General features: G+C 40.8%; 1 protein-coding gene across 8 annotated transcripts in view; it reads right to left on the reverse strand.

Annotated features, from left to right (window-relative positions):
- Positions 1-2232: 2232 nt before the first annotated feature.
- The window catches only part of tnr (tenascin R (restrictin, janusin)), a 174230-nt gene continuing 148596 nt past the window's right edge, over positions 2233-27866 (reverse strand). For all 8 annotated transcript variants that reach the window (XM_061694707.1, XM_061694706.1, XM_061694705.1 and 5 more), the window contains 7 exons: positions 22993-23123; positions 19616-19748; positions 19011-19162; positions 18467-18563; positions 10287-10448; positions 9810-9973; positions 2233-7700 (listed from right to left, as the gene is read on the reverse strand). In XM_061694707.1, the coding sequence (XP_061550691.1) occupies positions 7581-7700; positions 9810-9973; positions 10287-10448; positions 18467-18563; positions 19011-19162; positions 19616-19748; positions 22993-23123 (959 nt within the window). In that variant the 3' untranslated portion in view covers positions 2233-7580. The remainder of the gene's footprint in view (positions 7701-9809; positions 9974-10286; positions 10449-18466; positions 18564-19010; positions 19163-19615; positions 19749-22992; positions 23124-27866) is intronic.

Consider the following 27866-nt stretch of genomic DNA (forward strand, 5'->3'; position numbering starts at 1 on the left):
TCCTCAGAACTGTGAGGCAGATGTGCTTACCAGTCGCCCACCGTTATTACCAACTGTCAAAGGCTTACTAAATAGCAGAGTACATATAAATGGGAATAGAGTACAATTATATATAACACAAACAAAAATAAGTAAACAAATTTAAAAACTCGCTTTTTTTCCCCATCTAAGAAACAAGCTGAAGAGCGTATTTAATAAGACCCAATAGATGAGCTGTTATTTTGTCACAGAATACTCTCCCAGATGGCAGGAAAGGGTTTAGCATTGTGACAATACAGTGTGACGTACTACAGTGTCAATATCTTCATATGCAAAATGATTGAATGAACAGTGTTCAGCCTCCACAAAATTGCAAAATGGTTCCAAATAAAGCAAACGTCAGATGGAGCTGACACAGGCTCCCCGCCACCTCTGTGGGGCTTATGGACACTCAATCAACATCACTGTGCTCCCCACTGAAATGAATCTCTCCAGCATCAGCACTGAGTGAGGCCGACTAGGAGATAACTGTATGTGTGTTCCACCCCGTTCCTTCTTCTTCTTCTTCTTCTTCTTCTTCACATGCCTGCCAGGTCATGCTAACGCGCCATCTTCACTCACATGTGAAGACGCTCACTCGTGGGGGATTCAGTATGGCTCACAACGTCGCTTTGAAGCCGTGTCGTCTACTCCGTCCTGAGCGCCGAGGAGCACGGGCAGTGGACACACAAGCCTTCTTCTCCACATGTTAAATAGTCAAACAGTCTCAGTATATATATATATATAAATAATTTTTTTTTGTTTTTTGTTTTTTTACTACACTTCTTGTTGCAAAAGATTCCTAAAAGAATAAGATTGTACTTTATGGGTTAAAGTTATGACACATTTTTTTTAATAGACAGTTTATTACTTGTACTGTATTTATTGTTTAGCCTTTAAAAACACAAGAAGTTTTTCTTCTTGTGTTTTTGTGGTAAGCCATATTTTTATGACTTACCAGGTCTATGCGCCAGAAGTGAGTGACTGGAGTCGTGTGACTTGACTTGTTTAAAACTTAGTGGGGACTCGGCTCGACTTTTTGCCACAATATCTTGAAGGTTAAGACTTGAGGCTTACCTATGTGACTTACTCCCACCTCTGCTTTGTGGTAACAGGCAAACTGGAGCGAGTGGAGGTGTAATGATTGACATGTCAACCGGCCAATGACATGAGCAGTCAATTCAAGCCAAGTTAAATACAACTGAACTGTACTTAACAAATACGCTGTACTGGATTACAAATAAATAAAGAAAAGTGAAAGAGAAACTCAGCAAAGATCCCAAAAAAAGGACAGAAATTGGGTAAGATTTTCAGTATTGATGTTTGTTTCGAAATGAATCGTGTTTACAGGATCGTGATAAAGGAAGTAGTCAGCGTCTGGCTGCATGTGAACCCTCCGCTTCTGCTTTGGCTTTACTGCTCTGACCTTTCCTACAAGCGTGTTTACTTTCAAGGCGCATACAAGCCGATTAGTCGCCAGCTTGTTTCTGGTGACCTGACACTCGCGTGCATAATTAGCAGATAATTTGAATATGCAGTGAGTAAAGAGTGAATGTCTAAAAGTGCCGAATCCAGGGTTTTGGTGTTATTTCATAATAATGAAACAACTACAGTGGCCGGTGCCATGCATAGGTGTGTTTCGGTCATTTTCAGGAAACCTTTCGAGCAGGAAGCTTTTGGGGCTGTTATTCTTCAGTTGGAACTGGGGCCTTAGACAAAGCGGAAGGTAATGTGAACATTTCAAGATACCAGACCGCGTGAGCACAAATCCTAACGCGTATGCTAAAAAGCAAACAAGAAAATGTCCGGAAAAGCCGACGAGAATATTGTGAATTTATTTGGGCTGAAGCACAGGTCTTTTAAAGGGTGTCAGCTGCGATGTGAGGGTGTGCGCACTTGTGCAACCACATCAACTCAGTTGCTTTTTTTAAATCAATTGAGTTGCCCAGGCTATACTGTAGGTCACATTAAAGGTGGAAAATGTTTTGAAATGATTTATCTTGGTCACATTTTTTTATGTCACAAAAAAAGACAAACTCACATATGGCCTTGAGGCGACTTTGAGCAACTTGTAGTCTTATGACGAACAGAAGAGCTCTTTTACAAAATGTTAAAAATCCATTTTGGATATTCTGAGAAAAACAAATAAACAAACAAAAAATGACAGCATAGTAGACATCTTGATTATTTTATCAGTAAAAACAGAACAGGAAATTGACTATTTGAATATTTTATTAATACGTAGAAAATGTATTAAAAAAGGAACTATATAGCACACGCTTATGTCAAACTAGAGCTAAATTTTGACAGCAATATCCAAGGGTATCAAACAACAAATCCCAAATTTTCAGCATGTATCACATTTTTTCCCCCCTCCGACCGTCAACAGTACATTTTGTCAAACATTTACATTTACATGGCGACATTTCAAATCCGCTTAAGTTACAGTGTCACAGTTACAGTACAAAAGTTCATCTGCAAAAGTAAATTATTGAGTGCTGATGACATACAGATGAGTACATTTTCTTTTTAACCATTTTTACAGTCACTGGATGGTACATGGAGCTGCGGTCTTTTTAATTTGAATTCATTTTTAAAAAACTGCGTGTTAGGTTGTTTTGTTTCATAAAAGATGCCTTGTTTTAACAGCTAGAACCTTAGCGGGAAATTCCTGATCGATTGATTTCTGTTAATTTAATATCTGTTATTAAATCGCTCCTCCAAAAGTTTTAGACAGGCGTAGAGGTTTGTGTTCTCTACCTGGTTGTTACTCTACCTGGTGGGCAAATTGGCAGATTACACTTTTATCATCAGACACTCAAACCATCCATCCATCTGAGTCGCTTATACTCACAAGGAGCGCTGGAGCCTATCCCAGCCGTCATCGGGCAGGAGGCGGGGTACACCCTGAACGGGTTGCCAGCCAATCGCAGGGCACACACAAACAAACAACCATTCGCACTCACATTCACACCTACGGGCAATTTAGAGTCTTCAATCAACCTACCATGCATGTTTTTGGGCTGTGGGAGGAAACCGGAGTGCCCGGAGAAAACCCACGCAGGCACGGGGAGAACATGCAAACTCCACACAGGCGGGGCTGGGATTTGAACCAAGGTCCTCAGAACTGTGAGGCGGACGCTCTAAACAGTCGTCCACCGTGCCGCCACACTCAAACCAATCCAATGCAAAAAAACAAAACAGATTGTCAGTTAACTCCAAAGTAATACTATTCATTTATGTATTTGCATTCGCAATTTAACAGGGAACCATCCAAATAGTTGGAATGTTACTCTAATTTTGAATGACTTAAACTAAACAAAGACAAAAAAAAAAAAAAACTTTTCTTTCTTAAATATGGAGTCTTTGTACCAAATCCTTCATAATTTGAAAGGTAAAACAAACTCAAGTCTGACATTACGTACATCCCTCATATTTCAAAAAAGATTCAATGTTCCCTTTCTTCCTTGTACAAATACGCCCAGAGACAAACTCCAGCTAATGGTTAATACAATGCGAACACACTTTCACTGGATTCCCTACTCTATTGGGGATCACTATGGAAAATGATGCACGAAAGGCACGCACATGACAGAATGATGGGAAATGCCGTTTGGGTAAATCATTAACATTATGTCACGTTAGCAACTATTCAAACAAGCGACTTGAACCCAGATCAGCAAATGTGTCCATGCAGTGTTGTCAGTATGAGTGGAAATCTCTCCAAAGGAAGGTTTTTGGCATTAGTCTGTTTCGAAAAGAAGAGAGTGTCAAAAGATGAGATATCTTCATGTCTACACGAGTATATGAGATGAACGCGTTGAGTTCAGTCAGTGCTGGCAGTGATGGTATCATCAAAATGATGAGACTTTTTTCAGGTCAAAAACAGATGCGCTCTTGTTGACAGTATGAGGCCAGGTTGCAGATTTAAAGGGGACATATTATGCAAAAAGTGAGTTTTTTTTTAAATTGCTTGGCCACTAATAGAAACAAGTCATCAAGTGTGAGATGAAACAACCAATTGATCGCGATGAAGCCCGTTTGCACTATTAGGCTACGTTTAGGGCATGTTCCGAGTGGGCACGGCAGCCCCTTTTGGTCGAAATGTGGTCCCGCTTTGGGATTTGGGCAATTTTTCTCTCCGTATTCAAGTTTTGCTAAGTTTTCTCACGGTCCGCCACGGTATCTGTGACGTTCCGTGGTGGGATGGGGCTGCTGGGTCCCAAGTCCAGTTCTGTCTGCGGTTTACCACGGATGCTAGCACGTTCCCTTCCGGCCTGTCACGTTCTGGTGGGGCTCCCTCGCGTTTGTCATGTTCTCTTCGAGGCTTTTTATGCACAACATGAAACATGTACACCCGCACCCGGCAGGTTTTGAGGATCTTTGTGGCTCCGGCAAATATAAGCGAAGGGCTCCAGAGTTGGCGTCAGCATGGGGGCATAGGGGGAAGGGCCGCATACTGCCTCTTAGTAAATGTTTGATAATATTGTTTTTCTGTCAACAACTAATTCGCTGTCTAACACACAAACACACACATTCAACATTGAGAATTTTGAACAGGTATGCCACAGCGGGCATTGTAGCTAAGTTAAACAGATGGCTTAGCTTTAGACGAGTGTCAGGCAGCAGGTGTGGGCACTTTACTACAGTATGTATGGGACAGACCCTTCTAGACCACACGCGCTGTGTCAGACCGAGTTTGAACTCGATGAATCGGCTACTATACACCCTAGCTTGGTGTGAGAACCGTGGCAAAATGTGTACCAAACGCGCCAGAACGTGACAAAAGGCTTGCGAGATGCCGGGGAAAACATTTGCTTCCCGTCCCACTACGAAACCCTTCCAAGTTGTGTTACGGCCTATTACGCACTGTCAGGTTTAGTTGCGCCCTGTTTTATTTACTACAGTAAACGCCGTTGGGTTTTATTCATAGATTAGTGTTAGCTTCTGATAAGGAACACAATGTACTTGATTGCTCGGCGAATTTGCGGGAGGGAGTATTTGTCTTTGGTCACGTGTTCAAGGATGGACACATGACCAAGGCTCCTTGGAGTATTTTGATGAAATCATATCATAGAAATGTTATTAAAAAAAGGTTCAAGTTCAAAATTGTTTAAAAAAAGAAATAAAAGAAAAGCACAATATGTCTCCCTTAAATATATTACACGAACAGTTTGTGCAAGCACGTAACCTTCTCACCCAAAAAATAATAATATCTGAATGCCATTGTTGATGCTCGTTTTGTTGACTGACTGGTTTCTATCTTTTCCCAAAAAATGGTTTGAATACCAACGATGCAAACCATTTTATCCCTACAGCAAGATAAAACACTCACATAGTCTGTTTGAAACTAAATTACAATGCAACAATGAAACAAACGAAGTGAATTAAATGAACATGGGAATGAACACAGGAAGAAAGAAAAAAATCAATGTATTGACACTGAACACAAATACTGTATTATATAGTGGAACAATCAGACATACATAAACTGGGTCATAATGAAGCCGCACCGCTTTGTGAATCTTACTGTCCAACTTGAATGTTCCTATCGTCTTTAACCTCTTTTACACAGAGATCCCCCAATGCAGTCGCATTCCAGCGTTACGCAGAATCCAGCAAAGCAGGATAGCAAGGCTAGCCCTCTAAAAGGTGTGCTACGGGAAAAGGATTCAAGTTCGTGAAAATTATTTATCATTTACTACAAGCGACGTATCTTTGTTCATCTATCTATGCCAGCGACGTACAGTGACAAGCAGAAGAAAAATAAATCCTCTTCCACTGGATGGCAGAAGGTACAATTAACATATCTACTTGTTGCCATTCAAACAACAAATTTGTGAGATTTTTCGAAGGTAAAATGGGTGCTTTGACGCAATAAAGGTTGGGAAACACTGTTCTAACTTATAGTACAGCGGAGCCTGAAGATACGAGTTACCCAATTTAGGAGATTTAAAAAATATATGAGCTGTCGTTCTGCCTATTTTTGCTTTGCCATGCAAGCAAACATTTGAGATACGAGCGCTGTATGGTGGCAGTGAACTCAGCAGTTTGGCAAATGTGGAAAAAAAAGAGGATTCAAGCCATTTATTGTCTCTCCCAGTTGAAGTTTACTGTCAAATTAAACAAAATAAAGAGAATTACACATTGTGTTTTTAAAACAACCACATAGCTTTGCCTTAGGAAAGTCATTTTAGCTTAGTACTATTGAACAATACAAAACGCCAAAGACGGATATTTGAACACAAACGATGGACCAACACGTAGACATATAATACTAACAGGCATAAATTATTTCTTGCAAAAAAACAACAAATATTACTGCAGCTCACTGAGGAGTTGTGACTGTCTCTATGTATAGCACGGGCCCCAGTTTGCCGAGGCACACACACCAGGAGCGGCACAATCACAAAGAAATTATTCAAGATGCAAAAATCTGATTAATTCCTTACATTTAATTGTTATTACTATATGTTTATATAAAGTAGAATCTTATCAAGTACTTTTTTCTTTATTAGAAAACACACTGGAAAAATGTTTTGAATTTTTTTTTTTTGGGTGGGCTCGATAGCATTTCTGTTCATTTCAATGGGGAAAGATGATTTCATATACCAGTGGTTCGAGTTACGAGCATGGTCACAGAACGAATTCAACTTGTACCTCAAGGCACCACTATAATTAGATGACTCTGATAACACCTCAAAAGTTGGAATAATGCTTGGATTGTACACAATAGCAACCTGGAAATAACCTGTGTAAAAGAGGCTTGCGTTGTCTGTCGGGTTTGCATGAATCTCAGAATGAAAAGGCATCAAATCAAATACGATGGACCTTTTTGTGACAATATCAGTTATAAAAATATATGTATATATCTTACAGTAACGGCCTTCATAGTTGTTAAAAGTGTTATTATTGTTAATGGTAAAATAGCACATCCTTATTGTTTTTTGTTGGGGTTTTGTTTTTTACAGAAAACAGAGGAATTGTCAGTCATTCAAGGAGTTGAATAAATTACATACAGTGTCTTTATCTCCTGGGAGGAAGGACAGCAGGGAAAGACGGCTCTACGTGGATGCGAGGCAGAGACGAACAGATGTCAAATGATGTTTTCCTAAGACGCTCGCTGCTGTCATTGCTTCAATTTCACCCAAAAAGCTTAACGCTCAATAAAATGGCCTATTGTCACAGAAGCCTCGTAAAACCAGATATCAGTTGCTCTTTCCACATTCAACTGGCAATGAAAAATAAAAACAAATATGAAATAGCGACTGATTATTTTGTTAATGCTATAACAAAAATGAGAAAAAAATGCCAGATTTTTCATATTAGCCATAGCCTTAAATTTAATGAGGAAATATTACTTAGTTAATTGAAAAGGAAAACAAATCTGTTACTTTTGCATTTTTCTGATTTTCTTTTGCCAATTGAAAATGGAAAGAACGCATGAGTCACAGATTCTCTTCTATAAAACATTTCTTTTCATTGACGAAGGCTGATCAAAACAGTCATCCGAACTCAATCCGTCTCTGCCTCTCAGCTTGGGCGGTGGCTCAAACGGGAGCCTATACGGGCGCCGACCGCCTCCTCTTGCTGCCGATGCTACGGAAGTTGAACGGCCTCATCTTCATCTCCACGAAGGGAATTGAGAACTCGTGACCTTTCCAGTGGTACCAGTTAATTCCCTGCAAGAGCAAGTCAACTTTTAAAAAGCGGCATGGAGCCACTGAAGAATATTATATACACATAGAATATTTCGGAAAACCAGGAAAAAAAAAATAACATTTGTGTCAGAAATTCAGAATGCAGCGTAAAGGAGAGAGTGTGGATATTTGAGAGGCTTTTGGCAATGATCCCCCCCTTAATTGCATTCCGGGGGCAGACTCGCCAGCGCTTTGCTTTAGAGCCACACATACTTATGATATTCTAGATATAGATGTCCTTTATTGTAAAACACAAACAAATTTTCCCCTTCCTTTGCTCCTTTTCTGACATGCTTTTACAATCCTTGTTTATTGCACTGGGTGGTGCCTATCAAGCACTGTGCCCCTACTCCACAAAGTGTTCCGCCACCTCTGGCTACAACGTGGCAATTTTGATTGGCGCAGTGGCGGGGGTTCACTGTATCTGTCCTTTAATAATCCTAATCCTTCATCTTCAGTATGTTTGTCTTTGTGAATCCTTTCCCCTTCTCAAAATGACGGCGGAAAAGGTTACGAGGCAGGTTGGAACGCTCCGGAGGGTTTGCCTCTTGGCACGACGCTGCCTCGGCGCTAGACTCAAAGACATCAGTCGCTTTTCAGGAGGACCAGACGAGCCCTCCACATACACACGCGCACACGCACACACACGCACACACACACACACACACACACACAAACAGTCACTGTGATAAACTGTGGCCTTTTTCCCCTCCACATATTTTACCTGCCCGCTCCAGGATGAATTCAATCATTTCCGAGAGTGCAATCCCCCGGGGGAGTGCGGCAGTCAGCTTGGATCGATAAATATCTCGTCTCATAATGGGCGGACAACTGCTGGAGCAGTTACGGTCCTCTGGAAGTGTGACCTTTCATTAGCGCTACGACAGCAGGACAATCAGGACGGCCAGTGTGGCTATTCAATCTGATTCACTTACCTAATTAGCCCCCGAGGGGATATTAGGAGAGTGTTTGACCTGTCTCTTTATGTAGAGAAAGCACACACACGCACACACACATAAACTGCCAGGCGCTTGGTGACTTGCACAAGGGCACTTCAGTCGAGGATGTTTAGTCGAGAGGGATTGAGCCTTCCATCACCAACACATTTGGGCAGTAAGCTTCATGTAATTGACCATTCACCTTCCAAATGAAACATGGTTACATTTACTCTTGCTTTCATCAAAAGGATGGACTACATAGTGCATGATTTAAAAAAAAAAAAAAAAAAAAAAGCATTTCAAATGGCAATGTATTGTTTGGGGTTTCTATGCAATTAAATGCACACATTACTGATACAATGCTGGTCATGTATTACATTATATTAAGTATCACCATTATGCTTCTTGCGTCTTAATGTTTGATAACATTTTCCGTGACTATACTAACAAACTAGTGATTTTAGTTCAACTTAAAGAGTAATTACAAGGAAAAGTGTACAGCTTGCATACACAGGACACAAACGATGTACAACCTGTTATGCGGGTATTGTAAAAAATATAGCAAAAAATAAAATAAAAAGCAGGGTTTTTTTTCCATTTTAAATCCTGTTAAAGCTTTAGTGTATTGAGATACAGTTTGCTGCTACCAGCTGATTGGTGACATATTGCTTCCCTGCAATTGATCGATGGACCGATGTTGCGATACTGACACAGATTTTGCAAATTTATAGCGACAGAAAATTCAGTATGATTAAATTAACTACAAATGTTTACAAACAAATCATAGGACATAATTGATGTCCTTTGATTTTTTATGACTTAATTTATATCCTATGATTTTTTTGTAAAAGTTTTTTGTAAAACTTATTTCACCATCTACCCAACTGTCCATTTTCTATACCTCTTATCCTCACTAAGTTGCCCATCCCATCTGACTTTGGCCGAGCGGTGGTCGGCGGCATACATACGAACAACCATTCAAACTCACATTCACACCTACTGAAAATTTAGAGTTGTCAATGAATCTGGAATTTGGGACGAAGCCGGCGTACCCTGAGAAAGTTCCTACAGTTTTCTTTTTATCCTAATAGGTTTTTTTCAAGTGGATGATGCACTGCTATTTTTGCTATGTTTCTTTCTCTTTTGGACTGACCTGACTGTGTCTGGACTCGCCGTACTTCCCGTTTAGGTTGGCACGGTGGCAGTTCTTGTACCACCAGGCTCCTTTGTACGACAAGGCACAATTAGTGACAGCGATGTCGTTGTCCCTGTCTTTTGTGGAGAAGGGTCGTCCCTGGTGGTAGCTTAGAGAGTCGCCTGGGTTCACAGGAAAAATAGATAGCGGGACACAGAGAGATATGTTAGTTGCCATGGCTGCGGGAAATGACAACACGATGCGGGGACGGTAAAGAAGTGGCAGAGGTTAAAAAGATGTATACGGTCTGACAGGATTATAATCATGAGCACAAATTGCGGCTTATGGCTGTGTTAATTGCTGTGGGAAGAAAGCAGGTTGGAGAAAAATGTCAAATGACGACAGAGAATAAGTCCGAATTTTTTATTTTAGTAACACTGAAACAATGTGTTTTATGAAAGGCTGCAAACACTCCCAAATAAATCGAGCACCTACCGGCGGTGCCGTTGTACTCTCCTATCCTGAGCTTATACAGGTTCCTTGCATCTCCGAGGGAGAATTTATCATAATTGGCATAGACTGACTCCTGCCCGTCCTTCATGTCGATCCTCAGCTCGTAGCGGCCCTGAGCGGAGACCCTCTGGATGTTGTCCAAACCTGCGCAACAACAACGTAATATTGTGATTCTGAAGTACAGCGAACTCATGTTTGTCGCAGGGGATATGTTGCAGACTGTCCTGCAATACGTGACTATACACAATATAGAGAGATCATATTAAAACATTTTCTTTTTTTATTGTTTCACCCTTACCACAAGCCTTAAACTGAGGGTGTCCAAATTTTCCTCCAAGGGCTGCTGACAGAAAAATCTAAGGATCAAGGATCAAGGGCCACTCTTGGACATTAATTCATTAAACCCTTGAGGATCATTAAAGTGATATGTTCACAAATTGGACCCTGACACAGAGAAGAAAGTGGAGAAAACCATTATACTCCGTTTATACTCCGTTATATTCCGTTTATACTTTTCAAACGGAATAATCTTCAGTAACCTGGCCGTTATGAGGAGAAATGTTTTTACTGCTTTCGTTGAGAAGCGTTTCTGTGTGTCTTTGCATATCAAGAAAAGCTCTATAAAACACAAATGCATTTATAGTAGTGGTAGTTGTCAAGGGCATCAGACTTATAGGGGATGTGGGCTTTGTAACCCGCCACTTTTTCTGACAAACACACTTCACTAAACTACACTACGTTACACGCATGCTAAAGCTATAGTTTAAATTATTAGCTAGCTAGAAATTCCATGTGGCGGGTTGTTTGTTGGTCACATTTGTTGGCTAAATCGTGCATGAGATCACTATTCCTTTGTCAATTTGTATTTTTATTTTATTTTTTTTAAACAACAAAAAAACATGGGCAGAAACATTACACGGAAAACAAAGAAGACCCTGACTCCACCACATCCTGTGATGACGGCAGTTAGGGAGGTGAGATTAAATAAATCCATCCAGAGCACTGCCAAGGACTTGGCTAGAAATCACAGAACGCTAGCGAGATACTGCTAATAAATAAATAAATGATTAAGCGGAAGCTGGAGAAGTTCTCCATCGAATCCCTGGGTAGGCTATGTCAAAAACCAGCGAGTTTTTCGTGAGGAGAAAGTCTCAGCTGGTGGACATTTTGGTCTTTGTTTTGTTCTTTATGTTGTTATATACAACAGGCCCGCCAAAAAGTGCGTTTCCTTTTCCGAGTATTTCGCATTGAAGTACATTATACATTTGTCAATGCGATTAAACTCCCCAAATAACTGAGACAAAATATTGTGTAACAACCATTCCCATGATGATGTTCTTTTTTTTACGTGTGCGTGTTTTTGATAGTTAATTGCATCTTGAAAGACATTTTGATGCTGAGCAATTAACACTAGAATAAAGTGTGACAACCAACCCTGTTCTCCTAAGAGTTAAAACCCATTAATAAAAAACACAAAAAAATCTGAGAGTGAGCACGAACGATAAACTGCGATACTATGTCACAGCACTGGATGTTTTTTAGCTGCTAACCTGGGAGGTGTATTTCTGGGTGAGTTACACTGGCAAGGACACACAAACGCGAGATATTGCTAAACGTTTAGAGATACTGCATGTCGGTTAGCGCTGTATCTCCAGATAGGGGTTTGGTGTGACAGATCTCACCTGAGAGATCAGAATACCTCCACTATTCAACTCCAACAAGCTAAGGTGCGTCCATCTACGAGAAGGCTCTCAACTGGACTTTTCCCAGATAAAATCTTACCCCGCCAAAGCCGCGGCCGATAAGGACAAGCAATTGTGCTGTAATACGTCAGTGGAAAGGAAATCTAATGTACTGTACAACCCAAAGGCACTTAAGGTGACGGGGAGAGGGGGTGAACAAAAGCGTTTGTAGTAATAAAGTTGAATATAACGCTCAGTCGTCTTTAATTTGCGTTGCATAACATCACTGCAATATGAGCCTATAAACATTTCTTCCTTAAATAGTTTCACGACACGTCTCTGCTCTATTCCGAAAGCGCTACGCCGCTCAAAAATGCATTTTTGACAAGCGGATGAGCTCTCCTCCAATAACATTAGCAGTGAAATCACCTTGTCACCTTTTATTACCATCAGTGCACACATCCAGGAGAAATCTACAGGGGTGAGAAATCTACAGGGGAAAAATGGAGACAGGATGTAATTATCATAAGTGTGGTTCCTCTTGGTTATTATATCGTGAATATGACACAAAGGAAGAGGGATGCCACTGGGCCAGCAATATTGGTGGCAATTTGCAAAATACAATACATAACAATGAAGCTTAATCTGTGCATTCTTTACTTTGAGCCAATTAAGTCTTTCTTTCAGTGACTACAGTTCTATAACATTCAATGTATTACTGTTCTGCATGTGTGTGCGTGTGTTTGTAGGGGGAGGGTTGAGGGGGTGATTAGTGGTAAAGCTAATGACTCCCAATGGCAATCTGGGAAAAGAATCGTGAAGGTCAACGACTGTGGACATTGCTATTCGGTCTGTTTTGTCTGCAAATGATGTGCTATTTAACATGACGACAGCATTACAGAGCAAACTTATTCGTTATTGTGAAGTAAGAGGTAAAGACTATAAACAACGGCTGCCCATAGATGTAGAGTCAAGAATTAGCTGTGTTAAGGATGGTGTGTGCGCCTTGGCTACCTGGGGGCTTTATAACATGTGTATAGACTCACAAAACGAAGACTCACAATTGGCTCACTAAGCTGCAGTAACAATTGTCATTTTTCACAAAGAATATATGCCTATTGTTATAATATCCATCTACATGGTTTGCTCCACCATTTTGTGTTCAAATATCCGTTGCTTAATTGTGGGAAAAAATGCACAAATCCCCTATAAAAATCCAAAGTGTTGAAGTGTCTGTTGAGTGCATTTTGAGAAGACCTGCCTGAAATGTATCTCTCTTAATAAAAGAACCGAGTTAGTTCAAATAGGTCCTACGCCCTCCTCACACAAGCTAGTCATCTTTTTCTTTTTGCACACTGCTGTGCTGGACTTACAGAAAACATATCACACATCCAATCTGCAGTGACTTTGGACAAAATTTGACTCGACCTCAAAGAGAAAATCCAAAACTCTCTTGGGACTTTCTCATGGCAAGCTGCCCCGACAGCATTGACCTTTTGTGGACTCGAGAGGAGCAGAGAGTCCACATTTGACAAGCGATTCTACTGGCGCTGTCGCACAATCCTTATGAGTTGATATAATACTTCTCCCAGTCTGAATCTGAAGTGGTTCCAAAGCCAATTGAGCTTTTGTTCTTTTAAGTGTTACCAACAAATACAGTGGTGCCTTGCGATAAGGAAGACTCGACTTACGAGCTTTCGTTTGGTCAATTTGTTTTGCTTTGACTTCTGAGCAAAACACACAAATGAACACAAACGGTGGGACAACACATGTAGACAGACAGTATAACAATGCTCACATGCATATCGGCGCGTTTTTTTAATGCAATATTAACCAATTTAAAGTGTTGAAATTGCTTTGTAACAAATCCATAAATGGTCTTGAATGCTTAAAATCTCTAAGAAGTGTTGTCAAACTCGACCTCTTCCCTCACTCTGCGGAAGCAGTGTGCCTTAATTATTGCCGAGATTGAAAGTGTGGATGTTTTTAGACAATAACAAGTGAAAATAGATACATTTGAGCAGGCCTGTTTGGTTAAAATCGATTGCTGTAATGCATTGCAGAAGGATGCTCATAAACCATGGATTTAAGTTTGCGTGCAGATTAATAGCCACCTGGTACACCTGGTTAGTCGGTTAGACCTTTGGAAAAGACTAACACAGGTGCTTAATTTTGTGAAGGGGTTCTGCGTGAGCACAGATTGTGATGAGGACGGCTGGCGCCTCACGATGTATGCGACCCGTTTTAATCAATGACAGTGGAATAAATTTGCATATATTTTTCCATATTAAATTAGCGATCGAACAGAATTTTGGGGTGTTGTTGTGTTGATGTTAGTGCGCAACGGAATATGATAGCAATACAGTATAAGGTATAATACCATTTTGAATGAAGGAGTGTTTAGCGTTTTTTGTTTTTTTTATTTCCTGAAAAGGAGTCATTTTGGAGGTGCGAGGATTCTCCCTGACAGTGACGTATTCTTTACCCTTCATGAAAAATGACTAAAATTACTGTAGTTTACTGAGTCAATTGTGAAACTCTTCTTCGTGTGTTTCTGTGTGTGTGCCCTGGGTGGCCAAGGCACACATAGCAGAAATAGCAGCACAATGTCCAATGAAAAGAAGCAAAACATGTGGCAAAAACTGTTTAATTCTTTACGTTCTATGTAATTACAGTATGACATTACTTTTTGGGGAGGCTGGAAGAGATTAATGGCATTTCTGTGGGGGAAAGATGATTTGAGATACAAGTGTTTTAATTACGAGCATGGTCACGGAACAAATTAAACTTGTATCTTTAAACACTACTGTATTATGTACACCAATGTTTCTGGATAGCCCATGCTCCCACTGACATTTCGACACAAGTGGAGTGTGGTGCGGTGCGAGGGTTGCTTGCAAGCATGGAGCAGAGAGTCGCTCTACACCCTGCGGTGACATTAGGCTGCTTTTAAGAGAACGGAAGAAGGGCTTGAAGGCAGAAAACAGGGAAAGTATGCCTTATATTGCACCTAATAAGTAAAGCAAGCGTGACCTTGAAGTGGAAGTGGTCTACAGTCCTAAAGTGCAATGGAAGGAACAGACCGACCTTTACTGTAGGCTACATCACTGACACACTTATGGTCCGAATCCAAAACAGCCTAGAAAGTTGGCAGCTGAGAAACAAATGTTGTCCTCTATTTGCTGATAGGTTTTTATACATTTCAATCAGCCATGGCAGGTAAAGCGCTCCACTTAGCTGGATAAACTGCAAATGAACGATTGATTCATACCAGCAGACAGCAATATTGCGCTAGCCATTCCTTTTGAGATGGAATGTTAAGACCTTTTAAAAGCCTGTGGCGCTGAATAGAAACTATCAGAGATCCCTCCAAATTGGGGTTCGATGTAAAAACGACATTAGTGGGTGCTTATTAGACTTGACGCCGATTTTATCGCGCTGATCGGTATCGGCCGATAATTAGCATTTTATGCTGATCGGCTTTAATGTCATAATTCGCCGATCCGATCAATGACGTCATCGCTCGGCTCAACAAAAGACATTTACTCCGTGTCGCCATCGTGCACGGTATATTTGAATCCAAAAGCGAGTTTATTTTTAGCCTTGTCGCACGTCTTTTGACGTAGTATTGGAAATAGCTGAGGGCCAATAAAGTTATTAAGAAAAATACATGTCGGCGGTGTAGAACAGACAACACGTCTGAGACAGGCAACACGTAATTCCCGGATCAGACTACAAGACAAATTTGCTCTTTCACAATTGCATTGTCAGACTACTCCAATAAAATCTTGTATTCCGATACCACCGCATCACATTTTCTTTACGATCATTGGGCTTTATCTTGTAAACTCAAATGCGACCGGATACACGCGTTACCGTGGCGACGACAACAAGAGTGGATCGCGCCGACTGTATTATGAGGACAAAATGGGGAAAAACGTGTGTTGGTGGTCACCGGTGCTCAGGACAGGAGAGGACGTTCGTTTAAGGCTTGCTTGAGGTATGTTCACGTACTTTTAATACGATACGGCTCGCAAGCAGGCAACAAAAACGTTATGTTGCCTAGCAAGCTAGTGGTAGCACGAACGGTTGTACGTAAACATGCCGCCGTTCTGTCGAATCATGCTCTAAGGTTTCGGTGTGGGTGAAGTAATTTCAATAAAAATAAAGTAATTTAATTACAGTAAGTTAGCACCCATTATTTCTGTCATGTAATGTTGGTTTGACCTGACTGATTAGAATACACGATCTGACTGGAGCAGTGACTTCCAACCTCTATGGAGCCAAGGAACATATTTTACAATTGAAAAATCTCACGGCACACCAACAAACAAAAATGTCACAAAAAGTGGATACATTAATTACTGTATTTACTTCCTGCCATCTAATAGAAGACCATTCGTTTGTGCTGTCTGTCACTATGCCTCACTGGCATAAATAGAGAAACAAAGATACATTATTTATTGTAAATATATTTTTTGGAGCAATTAAGTACACAAGTATTTACAGTAAATGAACAGGTCATTTAAATAGACACATTCCTCCATCTTGTGATCGGATCGGTGATCGTTTTTTTAAACTCGCTGATCGGTCCCAAAAATCCTGATCGTGTAAAGCTTAGTGCTTATCACTAATAGAAGGACGTCTGCCTGACCCGTTTTGTACCATGAGCCAAAGAAATGAGAAGTTGGCATTGTAATGGAGTGATAATGTAATACCGTAAAACTCCCTGTGGTTGTATTTAATTTCTCTCATCAAGAAGCTAAAAAAACTTCTTTCTCTGAAGTTCTTAATGAAATATTCATGTAATAATCTCCTTTAATCATCTGTAGCAAAACAACAACAACATACAAAATGAGGCATTTCCAGAAAGGTAACTCATTTGCACATTTAGTCATGAATATGATTATTGTTTTATAAAGAGGGGTGGCGGCATCAAAACAGTGAGGGTCTCTTGTTGATTTGTATTTTCTGGGCAGAGAAGGCAGTGAGATTTCAAATAATCAAAGTGAAAAGGGTTTTGCCTTTGTGCAACATATTGGCAACATGTTCTCTCCTCATAAAACAACAATTGATTGAAACAGAATGGTATTGTATTCCTTATATCGTGGAGAAGTATTTGCTTTTTCAAAAAAAGAAACACCTGCACAAAGCAAGAACATACCCTTTCTATTACCATTAATTGATATCATTCCTATATTATTCATCTTTCACAAATAACTGTGTTAAACGACCCGAGCCTAGCTCCGTTTATGTCTCTGTTTCTCCTGGGAAGATGACAACTAATAAAAAACCGCATGGTCAAGAGACGACAACAATGCATCAATGCAATTCCATCTTCTTAATTATGTTACTCATTTTCAACACACAAACAAACAAGGCAAAATGAGTCGCTCTCTCCAGTTGAGAAGAAGGCAAAATAGAGTTTCGTCAACGTTGAGATAGCAAGCACTGCTATAAACACAACAGTCTACTTTATAAGGACAACAGGTTCCATGTACATGAAAATGCATTTTGTGGAAAAGATTAAAAACATTTACAGTATATTTCGATGTACGGGTATGTCAAGTGAAAATGGAGTTTAAAACAACATGAAAAAGACTATTATGGAGAAAGTGTCGTGAAATATCATGAACTGAGGCAGACTGGGCTCCTCGCAACACAGTAAATATGGATGCAGACAATGTTTTCACATCCACTGGAAGACACCCCCTCATACTATACAAATAATGATAATAATACTAATAACTCTATACAGTGCACTTAGGTAGTTGTTGCTGTTTTGTTTAGCAACAGAGGTCAAATGGGCTAAACTCCTTCTTTGCGAGAACAATAACGTCTATGAACTGAGATGATTACAGAAATTATTCAGCCTGGTTTGTTAGTGGAAGTAATGAGACTGCTGCATGTGCACAAAATTGAAATTAAAATCTGTAAACCATTTATTTCTAAGGTCAATGTTGTAAGCTGAGTTTGAAATGATATTAAACTGTTTATGACATTGTAATTTGTGGCGCATTTACGCTTTAAACTATCAATGTAGGCCAGTGATTCTCAAAGTGTGGTACATGGGTTCACTCTTGTGGTAAGCAAAAGAATCACTGAATTAGATGTTCAAACTGTGAGTAATGTTACAGTGGTTTCAACTTATTTTAAAATCCAGTACAGTAAATGTTTGGAGTACCATTCAATTGTATTTAACTTAAAACAGCACATTTGCATTTAATCATTTAGAAACTGCTATATTCTAATGTTGGTACAAGGAAAGCTGCGTATTCTTTACGGTGGCACATGGAGTAAAAAGTTTGAGAACCACTGATATAGGCAATTGTAAAAATGTTTTTTTGGGAGGGGCGGGGAGGGGGGGGGGAGGTGCGTCATTTACTCACGGTTTTAAGTTCAAATAGCAGGGATAACTGTATTTGATGAATTACGGTATGTGCTTCTTTGACCATTCGTGGCACAGCCAGTGAGCCTTACCCAACCAGAATTCATCCTCCAGGTTCCCAAAGCCGACCCGGTAGTCACTCCACTTCCTGGAAAAATCTGTCAGGCCGTTTTGACGTCGCTGAAACACCTGAACAAAAACAGTGATAAAGGATTCAAAACATGTATCCATCCATCCATTTTCTGAGCCGCTTATCCTCACAAGGGTCGCGGGAGTGCTGGAGCCTATCCCAGGTACACCCTGAACTGGTTGCCAGGCAATCGCAGGGCACATTTAAACAAACAACCATTCGCACTCACATTCACACCTACGGGCAATTTAGAGTCTTCAATCAACCGACCACGCATGTTTTGGGGATGTAGGAGGAAACCGGAGTGCCTGGAGAAAACCCACGCGGGCACGGGGAGAACGTGTAAACTCCACACAGGTGGGACCCGGGATTGAACCCCGGTCCTCAGAACTGTGAGGCAGACGCTCTAACCAGTCTTCCACCGTGCCGCCTCAAAATAACTACATAAAATACATAACAAATGTGTCATCAAATGTGTTATGGAAGTGATTGGGGACACATCTTACAATCCAGCCTCCTTCGTCCGTGCTCATGTCACAGTACACCTGCACGCCCTGGCTGGGGTCCCTGTTGATGTAAATGGTGTAGACGCCGCTCAGCGTCTCCCCGTTCAGCAGGTGCTGGGCGCAATTCTGAGGCGTCGCAAACAGCCGACTCCCTGCGGAGGAGCAGAGGAGGCGGAGCGATTACATACTTGAGAGGATTGGCGCTTTTGCTGCATACATGCCCGCTACCTGGACATAAGCACCGGCTTAAACGAAAATGGGATTTCCCCTTCCCACCTACCGCCCACCTGCCACACAACCCCCCCGCCCCCCTTTCTGAAGCTGAACTTTGTACTAAAACTTGATCAAATGAAATATGGCACTCTGATCGAAATTGCAATACAATAGAATTTTTACAATGTTACGTAAAACATCAAGAGAACATTTAAAGGTTTTAGGATGGTACGTTTGAGCATAGAAGGAATAAAATTTCTCTTCACAAAATGATCTTTGTCTTTTTCTTTGAACTCTTAGTCCTGGGAGGATCCACAAAATCACTTGAGCTTGAATCATGTGCGTGTGTGTGTGTGTGTGTTTATGTGGAAGTGAGTGCGTATTAAGTGCACCTGTGGTGAAGGTCGTGGAGACGACAGCGCTGGTGTCCAGACCCCTCGCTGCTTGCAGCTTGACGGTGAACTCGGTGGTCTCGGGCAGACCCTCCAGGCGAATCCACGTGTCCTCTGCGTCGAGAATCAACTCCTAGTGAATGAGAACACACGCACGACTTGTTCACACACAGTTAGACTACAATAGACGTTGAGGTAAAAGTGGGCTACTTTAAAATCCCTATCACTCTGTGCCAAAACACAAAAAAATCAAAACACTGGAAAAATGAACATTAGAGATGTGCAGAGAAGCCTTTCTGTTATTTCTGTTCACTAACAGAACTGCATAATTTTGGCTAAATAAACTCAAAGAATGTGGAAGAAAAGCAATGGTTTATCTGTATAAAAAAGTTACACCTTTGTAGCTTCTACATGTGGGAAGCTTATAGTAAATGTCGGACCAAATGCAGTTTGTATCAAGGGGGAACGTGCTGAAATAGGAACAAACGCATGGAATAACACAAGAGCGAGTAGTATTTAACAGCAGCAGCACCATGTTCCCTTCTATTCTATTCTATTCATATATTCACTCACTTTGAATTCTTACAGTTTAACAATAAGTGCTTTGAGCAAAACCGACCTTCTCAGCTACAGATTGAAGTGCACCTTTTCCCTCAAGGCGTGAAAAGTATTTTAAATGCGTTTTGGCTTGAAATTCTCTGATACCTTGGCTGCTGACCCAGGATTCTTAGCCTCAGAGATCATAAATTACTATAATTCGATACAGTAGCTTATCTGATTAACATATACAGCGCATAATAGATTGTAATGGCCCATGTTTTTATGTGCTGCCCTGGCAAGATAACGCCTCACCTTTCGTCCGTCGGGCATCTGACCGAGTGGAGAGTAAACCGCACCTACAAAATCACCACTCTGCGTTTCGAGTTGTATATCATCCTCGCTTTCGCCTGCAGTAAACGTCTTGTCTTGACCCTAAAAACTGGCAGTGTCCTTGGAGCTGGGAGGGAGACAGCATTTACCGGCTGCTCCCTTGCATTATTCACATGGACACATTGCCGGGAAATGTGTGATATATATTTTGTCTCAAAACCTGTTAAAACTGTATGGCTGGATTTATACTGCATGGTTCAAGTCACACAATTTTAAATTTGTTGCTCTCAGGTGGCATGATTGGTATATGCTTCATGGCAAGCGTGATTAGAGGGGGCAAAAAAAACAAAACTGTTTGGAATCGGAATGGTCAGATCGGAATCAGGCCTCTGCCAAATGTGGGTAAAAATCCAATATGTATCACAAATAAACAAAAACACTGTGTGAATCAATGGTAGAGTGAAAGTACAGACAATTAAATATGGGTAAAATCAATTTGACAAAGTCAGCGCAGGCCAAATCTCAGGAGACAATACAGAAACATTTACAACGACATGACTGTATGGTAAGCAAGTACCACTACAGTACGTATAGTGGTTTCCCTGCAGGTGTGAAGTACAATTAACTGTTAGGCCACTGTAGATTAAACGTGATAAGCATTTGCTGACAAGCTCTGAGATGCCAACACTCGCAGTGTACCAGAATGCCCGGGAGGCGCAAATGAGTACACTACCAACATCCTTCCGATTCCAACAAAACAATGCAGCCTTCGTTATCTTTGTCTCTCTGGGTGATATCGCAAGCACACGCATCCTACAGTAAAGTGTGAATTAATGCACATTGGCGCTAACTAGGTGTCACTGTGCCCTTTTATGCAGTACATATATATATAAATAAATAAATACATAAAAACACAGGCATTTGCTTTCAAAAACGATCAAGAAAAAGATACTTAATCTTAAAAAGGATATATAATGAAAATGAGACTTTTTGATGCTTTATATATGAATACAGTGGTCCCTTGAGATATGAGTTCAATTTGTTCCATGATCATGCTAGTAACGCAAATCACAAATCCATCAATCCATCCATTTTCTGAAAGCGCTTATGCTCACAAGGGTCGCGGGAGAGCTGGAGCCTATCCCAGCTATCTAATCATGAATGGAAATGTTATTAATCAGTCACAATCACCCCCAAAAATCCAACAAAAACGTTTGTAATGTATTTTTTATAAGTAAAATAACACTATAATATTTTACAGTACAAAAACAGACAGTAATGACATCATTTACATATTAACCGACCCCGCATCGAGTTTCCCCACCCATGACATGACTGTCGGTGAGGGTTGGCGAAGATCCTGAGCCACTTTCAAGCGACAGTCGAGGACTACACCGTGAGAAACACTATCATGAAGTAGTACTATCCAATAGAAACAGCCACATCCCCCTATGGGTGCAACTGCCCAGCTATTATATCAACACCAAAAGCGGAGCTGCATTGAGTCTTGTACAATGAACAAATTAGCTTCTGATTAAGTGGCATATACTTGATTGCTCGGTTCATTTGTCAATGCAGTGGAGGGGAGTGGGGGCGGGGTAAATGATAAATGTGGCACATACGCACAGTGTAGTGTAGTGCTGCCTCCACAAGTAATAATTCTTGATCTTTAGGGTATTTTGACAATACCATGCTAAAAGCCTACCAGACGTGATTAAAACAAACGGGAACTGTTTTAAATTGTGAAAAAAATGCATCCTACGTCTCCTTGAAGGCGCTTTACATACACAATATAGAGTGGCGTGCTCTGCATTTAACCTGTCCCTGAGGAGCGGCGTAATAACTCCAAGTATTTTCAGGCCGATGTAAAGACTCCCACTGGAGATGAAAGCTAACCTTTTATACTGCCAACTGCTGCTTCATTCATTAATAATGTATGTCTTTTGAATAGCCAATAGCTCACAGAATGTCTTGAAATGTCTCGGAGTGCAGCACAAGCAATACACACTATTCTGACTGAACATAGAACACTAAAGTGGGTGATATGGGATCACAATAGCAACAACAGATGCTAATCTCATAAAGAGGATTAGAATTCCTACTTTTTTTAATGGAGCTATTGCAAGTCATCTATAAATGTCAAGTCATGCACACATACACTTCTGTTTCAAAGTTTGGGGTACTTAGAAATGTCATTCTCATTTTGAGTATATCAATGTTCTTATTTCGTATATCGGCCAATTTATCGGTTATGAGCGAATATATCAGATATCGGCCAATATATCGAATATCAGCTTTTTTTAGCCTCCAAAATCGGTATTGGTTGGGCTCTATCAAGTACATTACAGTCACATTCTTTGTGACACGTGATATCTGACGGTCAATCATGCTAGGTTGAAGATGATTAATACTAATATACAAGGACAGAAGGGGGAAAACCATGTGAAGTTGTTGGATTAAGACATCAAATGCTTGTGAAGTGTAGCCACAGTATATGTGACGCTTACTTTACGGTTGCCATCAGGTGACTTGTAGGTGAGCATATAGTTGTCGATTTCAGAGATGGGCGGCTGCCAGGAGATGAGAGCGCTGCGGTGATTCACTTCGCTGGCTGTCAGGTTCAGAGGAGCGTCCATGGCTGTCGAAAGCACGAGAAGAGAAGAACTTTGAGTGGTTTGACTTGGTTCTGCCTGGCTTGGAACACCTTGATACGTGCTCTAAAACTACACAAAGGTGAACGCACTCACATCGCCCTATATCGAGATACCTTAACCAGTCTGGTTTAAAAGGAAAAAGCAGTGGGAAAACAAAGCTAACTTAGATTACTAATGTTAATACTCGGCATAGGCATCATAATCGATTAGTTGATGCATTGATTGAAAATAATTTTGTCAATTTGTGTGGAACTGATAGTTGATTGGGTCTTGTAGCAAATGAGGAAAATGGGAAAAGTTCCAGTCAGTCTAAAATTTTGTACAACATACAGTTGACTTTGAAAAGATAGATTTACATTTCTACTGCTAAATAAGCAAAATAAAAAACAAAAAAAACTCTCATTTGTAATGTGTTTTTATCAGTGGTGAGTGGTCAGGGACAGCAAGGCCTTCTCTGCTGGCCTAAACACGATCAGAAGCACTGACCTACATTTACAACCTATACTCTAATATTTGTTCCAAGAAATTGTATTAATCTATTCCCAACAGTGTCTTCTCGTCATTTCGCAGTGTTTTTCTTGGCTGCACTGCTTCAGGTATTTTTATGTTGGATTTTTGTTGTCCAATCAGACTTCAGCCACTATGTGCTGCCCTATCAAATCTGCCCAGTTAGCTGGCCCTCAATGACATCAGCATTTTTCATCATGATTGGTTGGTCAGTGCAAAACTTGTCACAGTCAAATTCAACTAACAAAACACATCATTTAGTAATCAGCATCTCTGGTCATTTTTTTTACATTTTAATATTTTTGTCATGTTATTAGATAAATAATATTATTTCATTTCCTTTAAATTAGCATACTTAATCTTTCAACAATCTTTCTCTTTATAACTTACATATTGTAGATATATTGATGTACCCTAGCCAAGTTTCTTCCAATATACTGATTACCATGAAATGAACTACTTGGCAACCACCAGCAGAGGCGCTGTTGAGTCAGTGTTAGGGACCTGAAAAAGAGCACGATGCTAACTTCCATCCATCCATCCATTTTCTGAGCCACTTCTCCTCACTAGGGTCGCAGGGATGCTGGAGCCTATCCCAGCTATCATCGGGCAGGAGGCGGGGAACGCCCCGAACTGGTTGCCAGGCAATCGCAGGGCACATTTAAACAAACAACTATTTGCACTCACAGTCACGCCTACGGACAATTTAGAGTTGTCAATTAACCGAACATGCATGTTTTTTGGGATGTGGGAGGAAACCGGAGTGCCCGAAGAAAACCCACGAAGGCACGGGGAGAACATGCAAACTCCACACAGGCGGGGCTGGGGATTGAATTCCGGTCCTCAGAACTGTGAGGCTGACGCTCTAACCAGTCGATCACCGTGCCGCCACGATGCTAACTTGTTACACAGTATTTATTGTTGGGAGAGAAAAAAAAACAAAAAACGATTATTCATAAAGCCTCCTGCCCGATGACAGCTGGGATAGGCTCCAGCACGCCCGCGACCCTAATAAGGATAAGCGGATCAGAAAATGGATGGATGGAGGGTTAGAAACTGATACACGAACAATATTGTACGGTGCTTTTATTATACTATTAATTTTCTTGGTATTTGCTGCCATCTAAAATTAATACAAAAATAATAATACTAAATAAATAATTCCCCCATTGTCGATCAAGAAAATTGGGTAACAAAAGTGTCTTAGACAATATCCAAGATTATTACATTTTAATTGATTCATATGTTGCGCTTCTATGCAAAAAAATATTTGAATGTATAATTTGATATGAATTTCCATGAATCAGAACAAATAGAGCAGAGCTCAAGGTCAGCTGTCTGTCTGATCCTCGCCTTGTTAAGAAGACAACGTGTGTGACTCGTTCACGATGGGGCCAGATGCACCAGACGACATCAGCGGCAGTAAAATGGTCGGAGCAGCTGCAGCGAGCAAATGTCGCCACACGGGCTGTAAATTAATACCCTGGAAATGAGACACAGCGGGCAACATTTAACTGACCAGCCGACGTGTCATTGACGAATAATTGCTTACAAAAGGCTTCAAAGAGGCGGCCGGGCAGAACATGGGCTGTAAGAACGTTTTTCTCAGGTCACTCAAGGACCTTTAAGGGGATGGGTTTTTTTTTTTCTTCCTCAAAAGCTGTGATGTAGAGAAGCAGCACCGGCCCATCTTCAGCTTAACCTGAGCCGCTTCTATTAAATATACGAAACACACCACAGTACCGCCGAGGGGGCCATCTGAAAGTGATTTCTGTATTTAGATATTTTTCTTTTTAGGCCTTTTGATCTGCGAGTGTAAGTCTGAAAATAGATTTGAAGGATGAGGCCATGCCCAACAAATCTCGTGCATGACAAAGTGGTAGTTCTGTGCCTCAACACTTTTGATTTTTGATTTAATGTAACAGCACAATGTCTTGTGCTTCTACTTTAATTCTGAAGTTTACAATCTCAGCAGGAAATGCTTTGACTGCTTTGATTGTAAACTTCAGTCAAAGTTGTTTCTGAAGATGAAACTGAGCCTTATCAATTTTGTGAGAGGCAAAAATTGGTTGGCGTATTGTAGATGATTGTCATGAGAAATGGAAATAAACAAATCAGTATCAATATTTGCCTGGATGCTGAGTTTCTTTTCCAATATAAACAAAGGAATATAAGTCTACCGAGCAATCTCAGGCCTATTATGAACATCCTGCAGGACTGAAGTGAGTGGAGCAGCAAGTAATTCAAAGTCCATCACATTCTCAAACGCAAACTGGTGATTGTCAAGCCCACCCAAGTTTTATCGGACGTTACATTACGCCGCGCGTCCAGTGTACTCTTGACTCTCCCCAAACTGCTTTAAATCAGGCACCGTGACAGTGCCGCGGTTTGAGTCACATCGCATCAGTTTCCCTACCTTACATCACCTGTGTTTTGGGGTTCAAGTCCTAGAAAACTTATTGGTCAATTCATGACTCAAACACCTGCCATTCAGGTCTGTGTTAGAGAACAGAAAGTTGTGCGAGAACATTTGGGCATGTACATTCAAAGGTTAAAGAAGTTCAATTTAAGGTTGAGTGTAAATGTCAAAGAGCATTTTAAGCCTGCCGAACACCGAGCAACATGGCTAAACCCCAGTTGACTCTCTCGCAGTGTGCGGCGTTCAGCAACTAGTGTTCATGAGTGGCAATCCATCGTGTATTGAGAGCAACCACACAATTTTGCATTTTGCTAACTTAATGCTAAGACACAATACCAAACGCCATAGATGGACTAACGGTCACAGTAGTTGTGAAATTCTTCTTCATCTGTTTTCATGACTGTAATATACTGCCCTCCGGTGGCCAAGTCACGCACACCAGACAGTCGCAATGAATTAATCATGATGCACAAACTGTTTAATATGTTACATTCTATTTAATGATGCGATTACTATATGTTTTATAAAGCAAATATTATAGTGCTGCTTGTTTTAATTTTAAAACACTGCATTTCTTGGGGGGGGAGGGCGAGAATGTATTCAGGGAGTTTCCATTCTTTTGAATGGGGAAAGGTGATTGGAGATACAAGTGTTTTTCCTTAAGCGTGTAGTCACAGAACAAATTAAACTTGTATCTCAAGTGGAGAGAAGAGCAACAGATGATGAAAAAGGAGCGAAAACAACTAAGAGCAACTCCAGAAGCCACAAGACTGAATGTACTCCAAAGTTTGCTGCAACGTGACCTGCAGATCTCGGATTGGACTGGATGGTCACCAAAGACATTGCAAGCCGGCATGACCTCTACCGGTGTAGAAATCCATTGTCTCTTGAGGTAGAAGGATGCCAACATGTGATAGCTCAGTCATTAAGTTTCCTCCGGAAACTTTATTCTTAGCGATTCTGATCGGCAGTTCCACATCGGGAAACTTTACATTTTAATAGAGAACAAAGAAAAATGGAAAGCTGAGTGTGTTTAAGAGAGCTTGCTGACTCAAAGGTGCATTCCAAGATTTAAGAGAAAACTGCAGTCCACAGTGACAAATTCACACATTGCACATTCCCGCCATATCTGAGCTCCCTTGCACCTCATTTTTGCCCTTCCCTCCTCACCACCTATTCCCACATCACCCGGGCCTCTGCCTCTCCATTGCACTCTTTATCTTTTCCCTTTGCTTCCTCTCACCGCTCCACACAGCCACTCCGTGTCCACCTTCTCCCCTTATCTGACAAGTGCCCATTCTGACTGCATGTGCTAGAAAATGAACAAAGTTTATCTTTTGGTTTGTCTACATGAAGCCTATTGTTGAAATGAAAGGTGAGAGAGCAGAGATGGAATGTTTCTTTTCAAATAGTAAAAAATTACCATGTGATGTTATTTCTCCATTTAGATTTTTCAAAATTTTGCTCGGAATAGGATTGAGCTGAGCATTAACAGAAAGTATAAACAAAGTTTGATGGAATAAACAGACAGAGAAGCAGCAGATGGGATCATCTGTTCATGCTTTACAAAGGAGGTATTACCTCACAGGATGAGGACGTGCTTTTTTTCTGGTTTATAACCATCAAATATGAATTCTACTGAATAAACAGCTTGTAATGAAAGGAATAGATGGAAAATTATTGAAAGGAATATGCAAAGAGGGCGGCACGGTGGGCAACTGGTTAGCACATCGGCCTCACAGTTCGGAGGACCAGGGTTCAAATCCCGGCCCCGCCTGTGTGGAGTTTTTAGAGTCAATTT

This window comes from Phycodurus eques, chromosome 13 (assembly GCF_024500275.1).
Source record: "Phycodurus eques isolate BA_2022a chromosome 13, UOR_Pequ_1.1, whole genome shotgun sequence".
NCBI classification, from domain to species: Eukaryota; Metazoa; Chordata; class Actinopteri; order Syngnathiformes; family Syngnathidae; genus Phycodurus; species Phycodurus eques.